Consider the following 22,031-nt stretch of genomic DNA (forward strand, 5'->3'; position numbering starts at 1 on the left):
GGGTGCCAAGGTGTCACGACTGAGGGGGTTCCCCAGACTGTGGGCGTCTGGAGAGCGTGACCGAGGGTTCGTGGGGCTCCCTAATGCATGGGGGCTCAGGGGCTTTGTCCTCTGAACTACTTCATTACAGTTTGCCACAAATGCCACACAAATCTCCACTAGCAAGTCTACCTTTGATTAATAAAGCAAATATATATATATATATATATCAGGCTATTACAAATTACTATCAGCAATCAATAATACAGTATTAATCAATAGTATGGCAGCAATCAGTAATAGAAACAATCAATCGTATAGCAACAACCAGTATTATAGCAACAACCAATAACAGCAACAAACAAGTAGGTATATACTATTACAGCTTACTGCAAACTTATCACCAATACAACAGCAGATATGCTTATGATAGATTACTGATATGGATATGTAATACAGGTATCAAGAGAATTAGACAGATTTCAGAAGGGGCCAAACCGTCTGTCACAGGTGAATTATTAAGAGAGGCCATCATTGTGGGGTAAACTAAAAGGGTTTTATTCTTGGTTAAATGATGATCAAATGATAATTAATCAATGATTGAATAATTAAATGCTAATCAAATGGTGATCAAGTAATGATTGAATGGTAATGAAACACTGCTTTAACAATGATTTAAATGATGATTTAAACAATAATTTAGATGGTGGTCAAACACTGTACTACTTACTACTCTTCTAATAATTAAGCTACAGCTGGATATATACATTAAAATGTTGCTAGCATACAATATACCTTTAGGCCTAATGTAAACTTACCTTGATACATATATCAGATGCCAGGTAAGAAGTGTCTCAGCCTCGAGGAGGAACCTTGAGAGGCGTCCCTGCTCAGGGGAGATCCCCGCCATGCAGCCTGCTGCTGTACAGGAGAGCTCAGTGTGCTCGGGGGGGGCTACAAATATTTATAGCGTAAAGTGATGGACTCATAGTCAACCCCTGCTTTGGTGTTTGTGCTGGTGCACAGCTGTAGCAGTTTTAGTTTTGTTTTGTCCCAGCTCAGGCTGGCACTGTTAGCTCCTGATAAGACGTAGCCTAGACTCCTTAGTCCCTGAGAAGATCTGGCCTGGCACCACGTTTGCACAGCAGGGCTGACTTCACTCAGGGCTACTTGTCAGTGATGCCTGAACCAAAGCACTGTTCACTTGGTCAGAGCGGGGGCATCTGTCACACCATCCTTAGGGGCACCCAACCACCCCAGAGGTGGGAGGGCAAACCAAACTAACCCCAAAAGTGGGGCCAAAGGGGGACCAGCGAGGTAACAGAGTCTCACATCAAAAACGCTCCATGTCACAGTGGCATCAGCCGGGCATCCCCCGCCAGGGTCCGACATCTCGTAGCAGGTTCATGCAGAGAGTTCAGCTGGTTTAGGAAAGGAAAAGTACGTGCAGGACAGAACGTTCTCAGAGAGAGGCTCCATTGAAACCTGTTTTAAGAGGGTGTAGCATACCACCACTTTGAGTAACTAATAGATGCTGTTAATTTCCATTTTTCAGGTGGAACAGACAATAGATGATGATATTTTTGTTCTTTCAGAGCAATTTTATTTTTCTAGACTGTTTCCACTTTTCCAGATGATAAGTTGCCATTACATTCCCTTGTATTTTGCACTTATCAGTGGTATCTTGCGATATCTCTGGTTTCTCAGTATGCAGCTGCACCTCAGAGATGCAGCTGCACTTCTCAAGGATGTTTCTGGCTCCCAGGCTGGCAGGTGTTTTCCTTTGTTCAGTGATTTTCCCCTTCTCACCAGCCATCTTTCCGACTGCCCACATGGCAAGGTGTGAGCAACCTGAGAGGCTGGGCATGCAAGAGGCGCCCTCGGGAGCCAGCACTCCCCGCAGTGTGCCCTGCACCAGCCCCGCTGCCCCAAAAAACAGTTGCCGCTGGACACTCTGCCCTCAGCCTGGGCTGGGAGCCCTCAGCCCAGGATCATCTCCGGACCTAAGCCAGGACGTGGGATCATGGGCCCAGCCCCGCTGCCATGGTCCATGCTGACAACACTTTGGTCACCATGGGCAGCTGCTGACTGGTCCAAAGTGGGATGTGCCCAGTGCGAGTGCTGTGCCTGTGGGCTGTGCCTCCGAAAACGAGACCCTCATGATGAGTCAGCCCACCAAATTAGTTATAATTTATGGTTTCATTGCCTTTTCACCGTTTTATTATGTGACATATTTAACTTAATCAGCCTGAAAGTCCCCAGGAGAAAGATAATGCACTGGCACGTGGTCGGAAAACTGAGTTGCAAATCTGCTGAGAAAGCCCCTGTTTGTCCACGGCCACGTGCTGGGTTGCTGAAGCGGACACGTGGTGTCTCGCTCAGCGATGTTTCCTGCATTTGGCTGGTCAGCATGGCTGCATTTCACCTTTCAGGCTGTCGCTCTGGTCTCCCCATGCAGTGGGGTGATGGTACAGCCCTTCAGCTGCTGTCGGTGGAACAAGAGCATTTCCTCCCAAATCCATCAATGAAAAACAAATTAAAAAAGCAAACATGCCAGTCCTACTGGCAGTCATTAAAACCCTGCGAGTTGCAATTTCAGAAGGGCTTTCACAAGCAGCCTCTCAGAAGCTGATTTGATTGTGTCCCTTTTAATTAGCTTTTTTTAATTAAAGGGAAGGTACAATTCAGTCTGGAGCAGGCTAGTGGTCTGAAGGGATTTCTGTGTGGTTGTCTTTGGGTACAAAGAAATGCATTCCAAAACCTGTTTGCAGTATGACCACTTCTGAGAGTGCTCAAGGCTTAAAACAAATGTTAGGATGGTGTGTTGGCTGCAAACTCCAGAAATCTCTGTAAAATTGCCCCAGCTCACCTGGCACAAGCTATCGATCTGTCTGCTTTTAATGTGGTGCACTAGGCAAGTGAGGGATAACCAGGGAAGAGAAAATAATGATTTAGGAGACTCCTGGTCAAATTAGGAGCACAGTGAAATTCCAAGCACACTACTCAGTTTTTCTGACTTGCCCCCTCTGTACCTTAGAATCATAGAATCATTGAGGTTGGAAGAGACCTCTAAGATCATCGAGTCCAACCGTCGACCCAACACCACCATGTCCACTAAACCATGTCCCTAAGCGCCTCATCTACACGTCTTTTAAATACCTCCAGGGATGGTGACTCCACCACTTCCCTGGGCAGCCTGGTCCAATGTTTCACCACTCTTTCAGTAAAGAAATTTTTCCCCCCATCCAATCTAAACCTCCCCTGGCACAACTTGAGGCCGTTTCCTCTCGTCCTGTCGCTTGTTACTTGGGAGAAGAGACCGACCCCCACCTCGCTACAACCTCCTTTCAGGTGGTTGTAGAGAGCGATGAGGTCTCCCCTCAGCCTCCTTTTCTCCAGGCTAAACAACCCCAGTTCCCTCAGCCGCTCCTCATCAGACTTGTTCTCCAGACCCCTCACCAGCCTCGTTGCCCTTCTCTGGACACGCTCCAGCACCTCAACGTCCTTCTTGGAGTGAGGGGCCCAAAACTGAACACAGTGTTCGAGGTGCGGCCTCACCAGGGCCGAGTACAGGGGCACGATCACTCCCCTGCTCCTGCTGGCCACACTATTTCTGATACAGGCCAGGATGCCATTGGCCTTCTTGGCCGCCTGGGCACACTGCCGGCTCATGTTCAGCCGGCTGTCGACCAGCACCCCCAGGTCCTTCTCTGCTGGGCAGCTTTCCAGCCACTCTTCCCCAAGCCTGTAGCGCTGCATGGGGTTGTTGTGGCCGAAGTGCAGGACCTGGCACTTGGCCTTGTTGAATCTCATACAATTGGTCTGGGCCCATCGATCCAGCCTGTCCAGGTCCCTCTGCAGAGCCTTCCTACCCTCGAGCAGATCAACACTCCCGCCCACCTTGGTGTCGTCTGCAAACTGACTGAGGGAGCACTCGATCCCCTCATCCAGATCATCGATAAAGATATTGAACAAGACTGGCCCCAATTAAACAAGACCAGCCCCAAAACCTTGTCACATTTCTTATGGCCTTTTCTGTAGATAAGCAGAGACTTGCCCTGCCTATGCAGGAGAGAGATATTTGGCCATGCACAATCATCCTGGTGGTTTGCCAGCACCCATAAATTGCTACGTGCATTGCCTAGCAAAGCAGGAAGGCTGTGGTAGAGATGGCTCACAATTCTGCAAGTACCAGCAAGTCAGATGGGAAACCAGAGCCAGGGAACAAGGAATTGATGGTGTCTCCCCTACTGCAGTATCACAAGGTTATGCCTGTGCAGCAGTACAGCACAAATTTTTACCTGTTTTGCTTTGAGCTTGATGCATCGTGGGTGCAGCATCCTTCCACCAAGTATGCTGACAGCTCCAGGGAGAATTGTAGCTCTCCAGGCCAACCAGGTGATGTTTGATGTTGTCTTACCTGCTGCTTCACCCAGTAAACCCCTGAGTCCATTAACAATGCCAGCTGGCAAATACACATCTCTGAAGGTTGCAAACTCTTCTGTGTAGGGAACGTTGCTAAGGTTTAGTGATCTTGGCACATCTAGGCCCTGTCTGCTCCCACGCATTACTGCTGGGCCTTGCTGAGACTGCAAAGCTGTGTCTTGGCAGGGAAGTTAAGGAAACATTGCCAGCAGGGAAGAAAGTCAGTAGGTGTCGCTTGTTGCAAGATACTTGTTAACTCAGCTTGCAGCACTGCATCTGTGCCTGTGTGAGCTCGTTGCATCTGTGACACCTGAACGCATATTGTGTTTGTAAGCGTGAGCTTGTTTGCTGTGGAAGGACTTCGTGGTATGTCCAGGACTGCTTTTTCTTGCTTTTTGCAACGATCTCACCGTGTGCTTACTCTCCAGACAACCTCAGGCTACGTCCAGTTCGACAATTGCAACTTCGAAAGTGGGCAGCTGCAGATCCATGCGCCAGGGACATGCCAGGTGAAGTTCTGCACCTTCAGCCAGTCCAGCATCCACCTCCGCAGCATGGCCCTCTGTGTCCTGGAGAACTGTGAGTTCACCGGCAGTGAGAACGCCTCTGTAACTGTGGAGGGCTGCCCGAGCTCTGACCGTAACTGGGCCTGCAAGCACCTGGCCGTGCTGGCCAAGTCCTGCACAGCGTCCATGGGGGAGCCCGACCCAGCTGGCTGCCCCATGGCCAAGCAGGATGGCTGGGGAGAATCGCTTCTGGGACCAGTAAGAACATGCGAGATTGTCGTAGGGGAAGAACGAAGCAGCTTCCTGTCTGCTGTGGGTGCTCGAGCCCTGCTTGGCTTGGCCCAGGAGGAGACTGAATTCAGAGAGAACCTGCGGGCAGCAAAGGAGGAGGAGTACCCAGCCCTCAACTCAAACTCCAGTGACAGTGACTTACACAGCGATGATGAAGAGGATGCTCAGGCTGTGTACAAACTGCCCTACCAAGCCCACAGCCTGAGTCACACACTTGCTGACATTGCGCACAGCAGGCTTCAAAGCAACAGACTGCATGCCCTTCAGAGGGACCTTAAGCTCAAGTCTCTGCAGCAGGAGCTGCAGCAGGACAAGGAGGCCCAGTCTTTGGCTAACTCTCTGCAAGGCTGCATCATCCGACAGTGCCTTTTCAGGGATGGGAAGGGAGGAATATTCATTTATGCACGAGGGCAAGCAAAACTGGAAGGAAGCATCTTCAGGGATCTGACCTACGCAGTGCGCTGCATACAAAACAGTAAGGTGCTGTGAAAACTGCTGTGAGCCCTCTTCCCTCTCCCTCCTGCTCCACCAGCTCCTTTCCTACGCGTAGCTTGGGTTAAGCAGCCCAAACAAAAGGCAGGTCACCTGCAGCTACCTGCTTTCTGCATGCAGTAACGTTGTAATTGCAATTGGAGGCATTAACTCAGTGGCATGTTGGGGTCGTGTAGTCAGGCTCGCTCTACCTGTAAATTAAACTCTCACCCTGTGAAAGTGCTGCTGGTTATCGTCACCTTTGCTGCTCCTAGCACAGCCCATACCACAGATACAGGGACTTGGGGACTGTGGTGTCAACCCTTGGTCTTGCCCCTTGCCATGGCCAGTCCTGGCTGCTTCAGGAGAGCCTGCAGGGGTGGGTGCCTGCTGCAGGCAGAGATGGGGTGGAAGGAGGGATTTTGGCTGGGGACATGTGCTGGAGGCTGAACTGAGTTTTTCCCTCAGCACAGCGTCATCTAACCCTGCACTTGCCTGGAGCTCTCCACCTCTGTGCCTGTGCTCCTCTTCAGAAAGGACAGTGGCGGTGAGGACTGGGGGGAGAATCACACTGCCAAAATCCTCAGTGCTGGTGGTGCTGGGGGGGCTCAGGAGGCTCTTCTCCAGCCACCTACACAGAGCAAGACCGTCCCCACCACGTGGTTGGGGCAGCCCAGGGTTTGGGCCTATTTTTCAGTCTCGCTTTAAAAGACTGCAAATAAAAGTGTTGTGCAGGGAGAGGAAGGCGAATGTTTTTCTGCCCAGTTCTGGGAAAGGGCTTTGCTGTGATGGTGCTAGCTAGGACTCCCTATCTGCAGTCCCCACAGAAGGACTGCAGAGCGCTGTTGCCTGTGCCTTGCAGAAACGCTTTGCTTCTTGGCAGTGGGGGACGGCTCCTTTCTTTCCAAGGGATACCTGTACCAGAGGTGCCCTCCTGAAGGCTGCCCCATGGATGCAGAGTGGTGGCAGGAGGGAACAGAGGCGCCTCATGTGGCTCTGCTGTGCTGCTCAGCGCCTCTGAGCTGTTCAGGGGCTGTTTTCACGGGAGTTAGGCTAGCAACAAATGGAGGTCCAGATCTTTGGACCACGTTCTGTTTTTATTCCCCTCGGTTTGCTTCCAGTTCACTCAGCAGCCTGGTTTTAACTGGTAGCAAATGGGAGGGAGATGAGGCCAGCCCAGCTGCCGCTCTCAGTGAGAATTTGCTCAGCTAGGAATTAGCCCAGAGGCTTTTGTTGAGAGGTGGGTATCAGAGCATCAGGCAATGGGAGAGAGTGAAATGCTTGGCTGTGAGATAGGGGCAAGGTGCAATGTGAAGTGGGAGCACAGCAGAGCTGGCAAGGGCTCAGTGTCCTTGCACAGCCGGGACCCTCCGGCGCAGGGCAAGCCTGGACCAGGGTCTGGTGTGTGGGACCCAGCTGGAGCGGGTGCCTGCGTTTCTCACCTCCTGTAGCCCCCTCCCTGGGCAGCCAAGTGTGACTGATGAAGACAGGTGGCTGTCAAGCCCTGCTGAGCTCCATGTTTAGTCAAGAGATTGAATGAAGCACCTTTCTGGAATGAGCAAATAAAAGGAAGTATAATTTAATTACCTTCTGATCTGTGTTGCTCATTGAAGTGGGATATGCAAAGGCAATTTGTAGATTATTTCTTAGCACTCGTAAGACATGGATTTAAGACATGATTTTGTTTGGCTGGAAAATATTAAAGATTGCTGCTGTGTAAATATTTAACTACTTATTTGCTTAGAGGAAACTGGGTTGTTATGAGTGGTGTCACTGGTTTCAGTTTGCTGGCTGGGCCATTTCTGCCCCCAAATGGCAGGATCTTTGCTCTGAAGGCGCAAGGCAATGGACAGGTTGTGTGCTGAGCATGTGTGCTGTAGCGCACTGGCCCAGTAAGCTTCATGGGAGACTCATGGGAGGCTGCGCGTCAGGAAGCAGCCTGTGGCCAACTGTGTGGAGAGGATGCCAATGCAAATGGGGACTGCCCAAGCCGGGAGGGGGCAAGTCTGTTGTACCACAAGTGGTGTGGAGAAGGGATGGGGAATGGTTGCTCGCTGTTGCTGACGGTGTGTAAGCGCAATGCAGTGAATGAAGCCATTGGGCACACCTGAACGTGGGCTTTGTCAAGCGGAGAGATTGTGTCAGGCCAAGAGGGTATCTTTGCTCTGGCTGTGCAGCACCAAGCACTGTGGGTCCCCATCCCCAGGCAGACCCGTGCCAGTGGATAATGCCAACAGCACTTGTCCACAGGCACTGATTTTCCTTTCAGCTGGCCTGTGTGCCTGGCACACCCCAGGTTGCGGCAGAAGCAGAGAGGTTGTAGATGCACAGAGGCAGCAGAAGGGAGAGCTATATCCTTTGCTCATGTCCTCTTCCTTGTCCTTCTAACTACAACTACGGGTGCTTCTCCTCTTCCCTGCAGGTTATCATGCTGAGGAATGACATCCACCATTGCAAAGCATCAGGGATATTCCTGCGCCTGTCGGCGGGAGGCTTGATTGCAGACAACAACATCCATTCGAACTGTGAGGCTGGAGTGGACATTCGTAAGGGAGCCAACCCCCTTGTTTTGGTACGTACCCCTCCAAGCTGTGCTGGAGGGCAGCACACTCTTTTTCTCATGTGCTGTTTCTCTCCAAGGGGCAGCAGGGATCCATCTCCCAGTATAGAAAACACTGACCTTTCTGTTAGCTTTGCCCTTCAGCCTGTTTCTTAGGTTTTTGTTGATGAATTAGACTACAGCTAACCCCAAGGGCAAGGCACAGTGAAGTGTTGCCTGCTGGTACATGCATTGTCTCCTGCTCTATTTGATGGTATGTGTCTTAAAATTGCTGCGCATAGAGGGGAGGGTAGGGAGATGTTCCCCATCCAAATAAACACCACTGTGTAATGAGTGAACTCGTGCAAGCGAGGTAGTAAATTGGCTCTGCACTGTAAATTGTTTCTCCCACACTGGGAATCGTGTTGTCTACCCTGGGAGTTGGTGGAGGGTCTCAGCTCTCTGCTCAGCCTCAGGCAGGAGGGGTGCAGCAGCCCGCTCTCCAGCAGTATGGCTTTTCCTCCAAATCGGTAGTGTCTCCAGCTGTGCAACGGGTGACCTTGACCCTGTTTACTGAACACTGTATCTGTAGTCATCCTTGGAGGAACCGGGGCTTCACTGTGTGGGGGGAGGCAGAGAGGTAGATACAAACTACCATCCAAGTGACCCTGTGGCTGCATGGAGCTCCCCATGTGAGCTCTGCATAGGAGGTGGGGCTGACAGAGCTGTGGCCCTGTGGAGGAAGAGGTGGCAGCTCAGCCACAGAGCCACGGGCTATGTCTGGCCCTCGGTTGAGCTGCTGTTTGTTGCTTTGCCTGGTTTGGTGATTCCTATCTTGCCACTCTGCAAGATACCAGGCTGGGACTGCTGTCCTGCTCAGAGGGTCCCAGCATACTCCTGTCCTCACAGGAAATGCTGGCCCCTGTTGTGGAAAGAAGCAGCTGCGTGGCTGTTGACAGCGGTCATTCAGGCTGTGCAAAGCACGGTCTAGCAGCTTGAGAAAAGGCACCACGCTGTAACGCCAAGCCCCCTGCTTGGACTCCTGCCTCCAGCTCCTGTGGGGAGCCACCAAGGGTCTTTTCCTGTTGGCAGCCATGGGGAGGTGTTGGACTTGCAGCCCCACCAGCCCTGCCCAGTGTCAGATGGGCTGCAGGGAATGAAGCATCACTGGGTTCAGGGCAGCCCTTGGAGATGGCAGCAGGAGCTGCTGGAGGAAGAAGAGGCTGCAGGTATGATGGGAAGGGAAATTTGGCATTGTGTACTAGAACGCCAAAGAAAGGTGAAAGTTAAGTGTGCCTTGACCGTTTGAGAGTGATTTCTTGGCAGCTGGATTAATTACCCTTCTGCCCTTTTCCCCAGCAGGGTTGGGAGTTGCTTTTCTCTATGGTTGCTGTCTCCTGTTGCTCACTTTTATGAGTGACCTTCCTTCCTTTTGCTTTTATTCTCTCTACATGTGCAAAAATAAAACTGTAGTGCAATAAGATACACAGTGGCCTTCGCTCAGGCATTGTCGTCGTTGGCAACGGAAAAGGCATCATCCGTAGCAATCAGATCTATGGGAATAAAGAAGCTGGCATTTATATTCTGTATAATGGAAACCCTGCTGTGAGGTATGTTAGCTAGCACTGACCTCTCTCTCTCCTCCTTCATCTGTTAAGAATTATTCCTCCCACTGTGCACACTTTTCTTCTCTTCTTTTTCTATCCCCACCATAGAGCAGAAGTAGGACCATGGTGCACTAGTGCCTTTCTGTGACTTCCCTCTATCTGCTTGCTGCACCCAGGTCTTTGCCAAGTGCCAGTCCTGGGTTTTCCCCCTGGATCTGAGGAGGACAGAGGCTGTGTTCAAGATTAACAACTCACACATGTCGTGGTGCTTTTTGCAGGAAAGGGAGTGACGGACCTCGGCACTCCAATCATTGTTACTCCGATTCACCTTTCTGCTTCAAACACCTGGAGCTACTGACTTGTCTCTGTCAGTATGTTTAATACCATTCAGTTTAGATGTTAGTATTGGTGTCTGGCAGGCTTTCTTCAGGTCGATGCCATCAGCTTTACCTGGTGGTCTCAACTGGTAGCAGTGAACCCAGAAATGAGATAGCAGCTGGAGCACAGTATTGGTTGCAGATGTGAGGCGCATCTTGGCTGTATTGCCACCCCTTCCCGCCTCTCACCGTGCCTGTGGGTGGTAAGGAACAGGTGTGTGACAACTTACCACGGTGCTATAGAGCAGGGTAGGGCACAAAGGGAAGAAAATAGTTGCCCTGGATCAGCAGCTAGGATGTGAGTACTCATGCTGGAAGTGTTGATAATTAACAGTGGTTCAGCCTCGAGTCCTGCAGTCCTAATGGAAGTGACTTCTTGCAGGTTCATGATCTGAGTGCAGAGCTGGTGAGGTTTAGACAGACTGCCTGTATGGACACTTAAGAACAGGTTACCGAGGCACTTAGTCTAGGTTGGGACCTGGAGAGGAGAAGGCTGTACCAGACGTACCAGCCCTGAAAACACAGGGGTCAGGGCTGGGCTTTCCAACGTGGGATTATGAAAGTGCTCTCTCAGGTATTATTTCTGAGCAAAGCTGTGTTGTGATGGCAGGGCCCAGCAGGGCAGAGGAAACATGCTGCGGGATGGAGAGATTCACTAGATATCCTTCCCTCTGTACTTTCTCACAACTTCATTTGCAACCCCAGCTTGTACCTCGTGACTGACATCCATGCTTGCTGGCATGTAGAAGATGATGGGAAGGAGGCAGGGAGGAAGCTTGGTGGGAAGACACCTTTCTTCTCCTGACCAGCCACCTGTTTTGGAGGAGCTCCCCTGCTCCGCTCGTGCATGCCGCTCTGTGCTGTGTTTTGGATGTGCTGGCTTGAGGCGGGCTCTGGCACTGGCCAAGGCTGCATGCACCAGTGCTGTCCCGGCAGTGCCACGTGCAGCTGTGTTGAGCGTGGGGCTCAATGGGGGCTGTCAGCATGGCTGGATCTCTCCGACAGGATGGCATGTGCAGCTGCGGGCAGGCAGGGCTGGCAGAAGGTGGAGGTTTATGGTAGGAGTAATGTCCTTTGCTGGGTGCCTTTTGCACAGCTGGAAACAGAATAATGTTTTGCCCATCCCTGAGAGCTGCAAGCCCAGCTCCATCATCACGTGTCGCTGCCTGCAGCTGCCTGGCTGGGGGACAGGTTTCGGTGGGGCGTTGCAAGGGACTCCATGCAGAAAGCTGGCACACTTCTGAGAAGTGTGCCAGTGACATGGGTGCCGAGTACCATTTTTAAGCATGATAAACCCTTGGGCGTGTACGTCTTCCAGTCAGGGGTACCCTCTGCAGCAGCTAAAAAGCAGTTTGGGTAAGACTGCGTCCCCCACTGTGCAGAGGCTGGAGGTGCCGAGTGTGATGGTGCCCGGTGGTGCAAGGCTACTGCCTGCTCCCCGAAGCTGGTGAGAGCAGCACCAGCAGCGCTGGTGCACTGCCCCGCAGCAGTGGGACTTGGGCAGCTGAGAGCCCCTGCCTTGTGTTCCTGGGGGATTGCCTCTGGGACGGCTTCACGGCTTCTCTTCCTCCTTACCCTGCAGCTGTTTGTGCAAGCCTGGATTTCAAGTACAGGCTCCTTGTGCGCTCTTCTCACCTGGTCCCTCTTTCTAGAGGCAGGTGCGTGTGTCATACCAGGCCTTGTAGCCCACAAGCAGCTTTCTGTTCTCGGAATGATGAGCTGTGTTGTTCTGGCAGGGCGGCGGGGGCTTCCCCCAGCTGCCGGACCAAGTGGCCCTGCCCAAGCAGGCAGCCACAGCCGCTGCCCCCGAGCAGGCAGCTGTGAGTGGAGGGGGAGCCATGCCAGGGCAGCCAAGGACAGCAGAGCCACTAGCTGCCCGGCAAGGCGGGGTGGCCCCCACTCTGCTTGCACTTGTCCCTGGGAGCAGAACAGCAGCGTGAAGCACTGCGCCCACCCCTCCACCCCCAGCCAGCGCTGGTGATCATGCATTGCTGGTGATCGCATGTCAGAGGTGCTGCTTTCCCACCCTGGCTCACTGCTGTAGAAGCTCCTCCGCTCCCTTCACAGCCCAAGGGGAGTGGAGCTGTCTCCACTGAGTGCTCCTGGGTGGATGCCGGGGCAGAGTCAGTGCCAGGCACTGCACTCGGTGTTTTTTCTTCGTGATCAACCTGATTGCTCCCTTGCTCTGAACCTCAGCAGCAAGCCAGAGATTCAGGGTCACGTTGCGGAGGAGGAGCTGGTGGTGGGCTCGGGGATCCTGGGCTTTGTTCCTCCTGACAGGTGGTAGGTGGGAGCCCAGGGGATGGTGGGTGATGCCTCTACTCTGGCACCGTGGGGCCCATGGGTGCTCTCCAGGCCATCATTCCGAGCGCGGTGTTGCTTCTGCTCCTGCCACCATGTTTAATGTTTCCCACCATGAACCACAGTCGTCATCTGCCCACTGGCTTCAAGGCTCCTCTTGCAGCAGCAGTCCCGTGGCTGATAAAGCCTCTTGCCTCCACCGTGGTTTGGGGAGGATGGAGGAAACGGGCTAAAGCCCTCACAGACTCCTCTGCGGCGTCCATCTAGGTGGGCTCCAGCTGCTACGTGCTGTATCTTCTGCACTTTTCAATGGGGGCCTGCAGCTCGGAGCCCCCTGCTCTGCGCTGCCCACAGGGGTAGGGAGGCCGCAGCAGCCGGCGGCGGGTGGCCTGCCTCTCCGTGGGGTGTGCTGCGTGGTGCTGGGAAAGCTGAGTGTGCAGGGTGGTTTGCAGAGGAGTGAATTTAATCCTGAGGAGCAGTCCATCTCAAGGGTGGCGGTAACCATGGGTGCAGGCAGCCAGCGGGGCGGAGAGGCCAGGGTGCAGGAGGCAGTACTTGGTTCTCCCTGTCCGTACATTCCCTGTGGCTGTGGCTGTGGCTGTGGCTGTGGCTGTGGCTGTGGCTGTGGCTGTGGCTGTGGCTGTGGCTGTGGCTGTGGCTGTGGCTGTGGCTGTGGCTGTGGCTGTGGCTGTGGCTGTGGCTGTGGCTGTGGCTGTGGCTGTGGCTGTGGCTGTGGCTGGCCATTCCTGGAGATGGCACCCTGGCTGGACAGACAACTGGTCTGACACGGTGGCCGTTTGGATGTTCATGAGCACTTCCTGCTCTTCGAATGCTCTTACTGATGTGTGTTTCTCTGTGACCCTTTTGTGCTTTCACCTCCTTGAAAGTGGTTCAGCTGTCAGTAGCTCTGCTCTGCTTTGCATGTACCTTCCCCACTGTGCTTCCCTCCTGCTGCGCTTTGCTGTGTGGCTGCCCCATGCCCAGCTCTCACTGCCGGGCATAGTCAACAGGCTGTGATGGGTAGCCAGCCAGGGAGACTGGTGCCTGTGCAAAGACCCACTGTGTTGGCATCGGTGCAAACCATGAGCAGGCAACACTGCTGCTGGTAACTTTCTCTTCTTGTCCTACCTCAGTGGGAACCATATTTTCCAGGGACTGGCTGCTGGAATAGCAGTGAATGAGAACGGGAGAGGCCAAATCACAGGTATGGGAATGAAAATGGCGTTGTTATGCCCAGTTCGTCTCTCTCTCTCTCTAAGCTTTGTTTGATTGCAAAATTTATCTTGTTAGGGTTCTTTGGTGCCTTTAGGTGCAATAATCCCCTGGTTTGCATTTTCTAGTTGTCATTTCTGCCCTTGACAGAGGGAGCATGTCTTTCTGCAGCATGTCCTCCAAATTATTTTTCCCTTCATCTCTGGCCCAGCTGGGACATGGAACTGTGCTCCAGAGCAATCTGCCACATGGACTGCATTTTTTTCCCTCCTGTGCTATTCAGTTTATAAGCTAAAGCTGTCAATGATGTTTTCCTACTGTCATGGCACCTCTGAGTGGTTTTCCACTTTGCCCTACACCTCCGAGGTTGAGGAGGTGGTGGTTACTGGAACTGCTGATGACGTGTCCTGTGTGGGAGAGCATTGCCAGGGGAATGGGGGAACGGGGAAGCTCCTGAGGCTTGGGCTCTGCCACCAGGTCTTGGCTTGCCAGGTCTCCTTGCTCTTCTGTGGGCAGGAGGCTCATGTGGTCACCTCGTCCTCCCTGCCTGGCCCTAGGGAACATCATCTGTGAGAACCAGTGGGGCGGGGTGGACATCCGCCATGGGGGCAATCCTGTCCTCAGGAACAACCTCATCTCCTGCGGCTACTCAGACGGCATGGTGGTGGGCGAGCACGGGAAGGGCCTCATTGAAGGAAACGTCATCTACGGTAAGGAAGCAAGCTCGGGTGGAGAACGATTCTCGCCTTCTCTCCCATTCCCCTGTCCTCTTGGGCTTACCAGGCTGCCCTCTACTGCCGGTACGCTCCAGAGCTGTGGTGGGTGCCCAGGAGGCGGCTGGCGGTGGGTGCCCTGGAGGGAGCTGGTGGTGAGTGCCCAGGAGGGGGCTGTGGTGGGTGCCCAGGAGGCTTGGCTGGGAACGGCACCAGGCCCAGCCCAGCACAAGCACTTCAGAGGTTGTGCCGCCAGTGCTGTCAGTCTGTGGCTCACCAGGGGCCCTCTCCCTGCTGAGGAGACCACAGCTTTGTCTCCAGCGGAGGGCAGGAGCTTCCCTCTGAGCCCTGAGAGGGAAGCCGGCCTTGCACAGTTGCCTTCATGCAGGACAGGGTTGCAGGAGAGGACACAAGGGATGAGGGGAGCCACGTCTGCTGCTGTCCTGCACCCAGCTAACCTGGGGCCGGAGGAGTCTGGCAGGGTCTGTAATCTAACAACTGGGCTAATGGGGGGTAAACTGGCAGGGGGTAAACTCCACAGGTGATTTTCTTAGGAAGCTGGAAATAGCTTTTTTAAAGGAGTTTTAAAGTGGCTGCATAGAGACAAGTGCTGCAGAGAGCCCACCACTGCCAGAGTGTGGGTGAGAGTCCTGGAGGAGCTGTGCTCCTCTCTGGCCCTGTTTAGGACGGAGACAGGACACAGGCAGTCACGTTAGCACAGCTTTGTGTGCATCTGTCTGTCCGTCTGTCCTGCTAGTAACGCTGGAGGCAGTGGTGGCCAGCAGTGCTGGTGGCCAGTGTCAGCCCCTCGCAGCGAGGGTAAGGTACACAGATAGGGAGTTCTCAGAGGTTTCTGGAACAGCAGTGGCTGGAGCAGGAGGATGGTGGTTGTAGGGCCCAGCCACCCTGGGGCTGGCAAAGCTGCAGCTCAGCCTGCATTAGACACTGGAGAATACACCTGGGCCCCTGCAAGCCTCGGGGAAACTCAGCTCGGTGCTCCCAGAGCTGCTTGCTCCCTGGCCCCGGAGACTCCCAGTCATGGAGGAGGAGAGACCAGGGCATGCCTAATCCCAGGAGGGGGTGCTGGCGGCACATGGGCTTCCAGCACTGTGGCTGCCTGTCTGTGGTGAAGCCACCTGCCAGTGGATCCGGTGGACAGGGCTGTGCCTCACCATCCTGCAGAGCCCCAGGGTGACGGGGGTTTACCTCCTGGTTGCATGAGTTAAACCAGGGACTTGAGCTGGGGTCAGAGCATGAACAGTGCCAGTAGAGGGCGGAGGTGGGGAAACAAAGGCAGTGAGCTCATGGGCTCAAGTTGGCCCAGCGGGACGAAGTCAGGGCCAAAGGATTGCTGTGAGCCCCTGACATGTAGGGTTAGCCTTCATGTGTGCTCAGAGAGGAGGATCACCTCTATCCTATCTGCACTGCATGTGGACTACCAGCCGCTTTGGGGCAGGGCTGGGGGTCTTCAGTGCTGCTGAGTCGCTATGGCACCCCGCACTGCAGGCAACAAGGGCTGCGGCGTGTGGATGATGTCCTCCAGCCTCCCGCACCTCATCAACAACGAGATCAGCCACAACAGCATCTACGGGGTGGCAGTGTTCTGCCACAAGGACCATGCTGGTGACTACTCCCATGGCCAGGGGCGCAGCGAGAGCTTCCAGGAGGAGAGGGAGGGTGCCGGCGGGGAGAACGACTCTGACAGTGAGGAGGATTACCCAGCTGCCCAGCGTCCCATCAGTGTGGCGCTGGTGGAGTTGAACAGCATCAACCACAACGGAGGTGAGCTCAGGGCCTGGGGCTCTTCCTGGGCTCCGGGAGAAGGAGTGGCGTGCAGAACAGTGTGTTGTCCTGGCCCACCAGCACCGGGGCCTGCCAGGGCCTTCCTCAGCTGCCACCAGGCCAGGAACACCCTGGAGAAATGGTAGGCCGAGACCTGAGTGTGGGTGGGTTTTTGTCCTTAAGCTCCCAATCAGAAAGTCATATTGTGACAGAAGAAACTGAGTAGCTTTTAGAAATAGAAATACATTTGTGGTCATCGTGACTGAGGCTGCAAGCTCTTAACCGATAGCTCTTCTTTTTGGTTGGCAGCTGCTGGGTTGCACGTCAAGAGCAGCGAAGCGCTCAACATCATTGCCAATGTAATTCACGCCAACCGTGATGACGGGGTGGCAGTGCTGCAGAGCAGCCAGCTGACGTGCATTGCAAACAACAGCATTTCCTGCAACAGCCGGGAAGGTGTGCTGGTCGAGGCTGAGTGCCAGGTAGAGCTGCGTGGCAACGGCATCTATGAGAACAGCAGCCATGGCATCGTCTCCAAGGGAGAGGGTGTCATCGCAGAGAACGACATCATCGGCAACCACAGGTGTGGCCTTCAGCTGCTCCAGGCAGCGGACATGAAGGTGCGTCTTGCGGAGAGCTGAGGGGGCACTGACTTGTGCATCCCTGCGGCCGGGGGCTGAGGCGAGACAAAGCCTGCTGCTGCTGCCCTCCCTCCCTGGGCGAGGGGGAAGCCAGCAGGCCCCTGGTTGGCAAGCAGGACAGGAGGGACTGCCCTGCCATTGCCAGCAGGAGGAGCGGACAATCAGGATTGCATCATCGCCCCTGTGATTAGAGGGGGTGTAATTTCCAGGCTACATTAGAAGTGTGTCCAACTGATTGAGGGAGGTTGTCACCCACCTCCTTTGCCATTGGGAGGCTGCATCTGAAATGTTGTGTCCAGTTTGGGACCTCAAGGTCAAGAGGGAGGTGGAGAAAAGGGAGAGGGTCCAGTGCAGAGCTACGAGGATGGGCAAGTGCCGGGACACATGACTGATGAGATGAGGCAGAGGGAGCTGAGCTTGGTTAGTCTGGCAAAGAGGAAACCAAGGGGGATCTAATGGCATCCCACAGCTACCTGGACAGCAGTCAGAGCCAAGCCCTTCTCAGCAGTGCCAGGCAGTACAACAAGGGTCAATAGCACAAGTTGCAGGAGGTCCACGTGGGAGACTGAGGGTCTCTTGCCTTGGAGGGTGGTGCAGCCCTGGAACAGGTCACAGAGTGGTGTGGGGTCACCATCCTTGTGGCTTTCCAAGCCTTGGCAGGACAAAGCCAGGGCTGCCCTGATCTAGTGCTGTAGACAGTCCTGCTCCAGAGCTCCCTTCCACCAGCACTCCTTAACTCCAGTTTTTTTGTGGGCAGTCATTGGGAATAGGCTGGAGGAAAGTCAGCAGAAATTGTTTGAGGGACGATGTAGGTGGCAATTAAGTAAGCATTTGGTTTTAATCGGGCCAGCAGTGCAAAACTAGAGTGCACTACTCAGAAGAAAGTGACTTTTCCATCCCTAGTGGGTTTGAAGTGTGTCACGTCCTAACATCTGTTAGGAGGGGTTTAGAAGTGCTCTGTAGGGCCCAGAGGGAGGAGGTGAGATCTTCCCTAGCCTTAGCGCTGTTGGGTCCATGCTTATTATTGCTCATATGCAGCAGGAAAGCACACGTGTACAAGTGGAGCTGGCTGTGTTGCTCCAGAGCGCTCGGTACCCACAGTGACAGGAATGTGAAAGGAGGTCTATGAGTAGCAGCAGCTTTTCAGGTGGGCAAGCACATGGGGGAAGGGCTTGTGTGAGCTCATGCCATTGCTTAGTGGCAACAAAAAGAGTAAATTTTGGAAGTTCTATCTCAAGGCTGTATCCTCATTGACAGTGATCCACAGATGGCCTGTCACATCTGTCTGATGTTTAAGCCTTGGTAAAGGACAGCTCAGTTGTCATTTTCCACATGTGGATTCACAGATGGCTTGTAGGAGAGACCTCTCTTCCCTCAGAGCGGCAAAGGGAATCCTGTGCGTTTTGGTGCAACGACATTCAACAAAGTCCATCTTCTCCCAGGCTTGTCCCCTGTATTTAACTGAGTGGCACAGTCAAGTGGGTGATCCCATAGGCCTCTGTTGGAGATTTGCAGGCTGCGCGAGCTGTGCTGAAGAAGTGGGGTAGCTGGTGTCTGAACTAGATTTTCTGGAAGTTAGATGCAGTGTTCCAGCATCTAGCCAGTTCCCAAGGTTAGTACCTGGCTCAAGGTTGCCTCCGTTCTGTTCTTTATTGAAATGAAGCCATTGTACATCAAAATGATAGATAAATGCAGTTTAACTCATCGTGAAGGACCCCTAAAATGAGTATACAGAAAGCCCTGCCAAGACAAATGCTCTGCATGAGTCCTGCAGGGGCTGCAGACTCCTTTTGAAAACCATGCCCATAGAAAAACATTGTCCTCTGGACCAGAAGCTAAAAATCGCTGCATTTTCCATGGTTCCAGCTGTCCAGTCTCCTGGAGCACACAGGTAGGATTCATATTGCAGCGTTCATTTGGGGACCAGAGCGGGCAGCGCAGTCCTTGTTGAAGTACTGGCAATGTCATGCTGTCGTTTCTCATCTGCCCACTGGCAGAGCCCAAGAGGTACCTGAGAGCAGGTGAGATGGTGTGCAGTGCTGGGTGGGGAGGAGTGCTGGGCAAGGAGCGTCACAGCAGCTGTTGCTGTGGAGCCAAGGAGGAGAAGGGACCGAACATCTTCCAGATGATGGCAGAGCAAGAGCTGTGGCCTTGTCTTTCTTGGGAAAAGGAGACTTCTAAGTGCTCTTTTTTCATATACAAAGAAGTGACAGCCTGTCGGTACAGCCGTTTGAAACCCGGAGAGCAAGGAGCAGTGGCAGGTTCATGTTCAGCAGCATCTGTGCTTGTGTTTCACCAGGGGATTGGGTAGCAGCTGCAGTGAAGCTTGTGGCATCTAGCATTGACAGCAACTGAGCTGCCAGCTGGGGCCACCAGTAACTTGCGGAAGGCTTTGGGAAAGCTTGCGTGTTCATGGCTATGGCACATCCAGTCTGAACCGTTGGCATGCTCCCAAACTGGCAGGGAGTGCTAGTGAGCCTGTGGAAGAGCTTTGGGGTTTGGTTTTGTGTTGATCAAAGAGCTGTATGAACAATGTCTTTCTGCTTGGACCATCCTGTCTGAAGCTTATTTTGCAGGTGACCAAGAACAGGATCCAGTCCTTTTGGGACTATGGGATTGCTCTCCTTGATGAAGCCAAAGGCCTGGTGCAGGAAAACCTCATTTTCCAAGGGACATCCAAGAAATCCATTTTGCGACCAATGTCAAATGCAGAGGATTGCATCATCCAAAACAACATGCTTCTCACCTTCAAGAAAAGGTGAGGCTCCTGGCACCATGGGGTGCAGTTGTGAGCTTGGAGCCACCGTTGCGCTCCTGTGTTAGGCAAGCACTGCAGGGCTCTGCTTTGTAGCTCCTCTTCCCAGCTTCCCATACCTGCTGACCACAGCACCAGCCCCATGTGCATGGTGAACCACTGCAGATGAGGACTGCAGATCAAGCAAAGCCAAGAGGTTCCTCATGGGATACCTCTAAAGCCAAGTGAGGGGCTTGGATTATTCCTTGACAGGCCAGGGTGGGTCTTCACGATGTCTCTGAGCATAGGGACATCTGCCCTGTGCCCTGGCCGGCTCATTCTCCTGTGCCATGCTGCCTTTGAAGCCTGGCTGCTGTGTTTGCGTACTGCACTGCTGTCCCTGCAGCACGGACAGCCCCGGTGTGTTTGTAGCCTGGGCCGAGAGAGTCAGAGGAAGGAGGAACAGCCAAAGCCACCCCCAGTCTGCATTGTGCTTCTGTGCTGGTGAGGAGGTGGGTGGCTTTAGGCACCAGATTCCTCCAGGCTTTTGCTACCAGAGCAATGTGAATGGCGAATGGGAAAATGGATCTTGGAGTGCTTGTTTTTCCCGGGTGTGATTTAGCTACCCTGGTCTTTGTGCCAGTCTGAGAAAGTGTCTTCTGGTGGTCTTCACAGGTACCACTGTGGCTGCAGACCTGTAATGGGTATTGCAAAGCTTTCCATAGCTGCTGGCTGTCACCAGATCTCAGTGACTCTCATCTTTATAGGCCTTGTTCAAAACAGGTCACTCTAGAGCAGGACTCTGCAGCAGACACCTGAGGAGTGAAAGCTGGAGCCCCGTCACCCATACAAGGGCTGGGTATTCAGTGGATTGCTCTTTTTAGCTAGAAATTTGACCTTGACTCTTCTCTCTGGGTCACAAATCTTGGTCCAGGGTGTGGGAGAGGGCACAGTGAAACTGGAAGACTTGCATTACTGAAGGGAGCTTAGGCCATGTGGTCTCCCAGGTTGATGATGCTCTCACCTGGTCCTCCAGACTCCCATAGCGTGAAAGTCAAGTGCACTAGGGAGGACTCTCAGCACCACCTCCAGTGCCCTTAGCCCCAACATTCCTCCATTAGGTTTTCAAATCTGTACCCCTTTAAGCAATTCTTGGGAGGTCCCAGCATTGACTCTCCCTCTGCAGGCTCTTGCCCCATCCACCAGAACTTGCAGTCATTTAGAGGTGTTGTCTGTGAAATCACAGAAAGTAGTTTTTGCAGTAAAGCAAGATGTTCTGTCTCAATTCTCCAACCATTTCTGTCCCACCTGGGTTTTGGAACAGACGTCGTGTGGTGACCATTGCGTGCCTGGCAGCACTGCTCTGCCCCTTTCTTTCTTGAAGGGTGAACCTGAAGGGAGCATTTCTAAGGCTGCTCTGGAAGTGCTGTTCCACCCTGCTCATGCCAGATGTCTCTCCTTTTCTCAGGTTTGATATGGAGTGCATGCTGATCAACCCCCCAGCACGGCCTCACATTGAAGGAGGTACCCCAGAGTCCTGCACAGCGGCTGATGGTCAGAGGGTTTCCAGCATAACCACCAGGGTGGACGGGGGCTGCCACAACCACGGGAGCATCTTCTGCACCATTCTTTGACCAGGGAGGAGGTTTATTCACCAGACTCTCTGCCTGTCTTTTCTCCAGAACTGCTGCCGGGAAGCTCTAACAGCTCAGGGACAGGGAACCCCATTGGACTGTACTCCCTTTTTCATGAAGGATTTTGCAACTTCAGTGGCATCTCACTAAATAAAAAATAGCTAGGAAAACAGCTGTTAATTTCTTCCTCTTTGCCCACTGAAATTGCTGCTGGGGTAATTTACAAGTGAGCAGTTCCTTAGATGAAGTGTGCTCCTGGCAGGACCACCAGTGCACCTGGCCGGGCCTCCCCAGCCTGAGCTCCGGACAAACCTCTCTTCCCATGGGGCCTGCAGCATTATTTATTTGGTAATCACTTGCTTTGAAGCTGCTTTGTCAGTGACCATCTGCATTTGTGCCAGAAGACTCAGGGGCTGACAACGTCCTGTGTGGTCTCACTCAATTTCTGTTTGTGCTGATTCTGACCCAGAAGGGGCACACAGATCAACGCAGACAGACATACATATGTGCAGTGTGGGTCCCTCCAGCAACTGGGCTCAGACACTGTCTGCGCAGTACCTGCCCCTGGATCTCAGTGTCGTGGTTTAACCTCAGTCGGCAACTAAGCACCACACAGCTGCTCGCTCACTCCCGCCCACCCCCCCCGGTGGGATGGGGGAGAGAATTGGGAGAGCACAAGTGAGAGAAACTTGTGGGTTGAGATAAAAACAGTTTAATAATTGAAATAAAATAATAATAATAATAATAATAATACACAAAGCAAGTGATGCACAGTGCAATTGCTCACCACCCACCGACCGATGCCCAGCCAGTCCCCGA

At 53.3% G+C, this 22,031-nt stretch overlaps 1 protein-coding gene across 1 annotated transcript in view; it reads left to right on the forward strand.

Annotated features, from left to right (window-relative positions):
* The window catches only part of FBXO10 (F-box protein 10), a 21,917-nt gene extending 705 nt beyond the window's left edge, over positions 1–21,212 (forward strand). Inside the window, 9 exon segments of the mRNA XM_009280619.1 lie at positions 4,833–5,681; positions 8,095–8,244; positions 9,685–9,821; positions 13,630–13,700; positions 14,266–14,418; positions 15,928–16,203; positions 16,513–16,823; positions 19,421–19,624; positions 21,060–21,212. Coding sequence (XP_009278894.1) covers positions 4,833–5,681; positions 8,095–8,244; positions 9,685–9,821; positions 13,630–13,700; positions 14,266–14,418; positions 15,928–16,203; positions 16,513–16,823; positions 19,421–19,624; positions 21,060–21,212 — 2,304 coding nt within the window.
* The last annotated feature ends 819 nt before the right edge of the window (positions 21,213–22,031 follow it).

Source organism: Aptenodytes forsteri, unplaced genomic scaffold (genome assembly GCF_000699145.1).
Source record: "Aptenodytes forsteri isolate BGI_AS27 unplaced genomic scaffold, ASM69914v1 Scaffold203, whole genome shotgun sequence".
Taxonomy (NCBI): Eukaryota; Metazoa; Chordata; class Aves; order Sphenisciformes; family Spheniscidae; genus Aptenodytes; species Aptenodytes forsteri.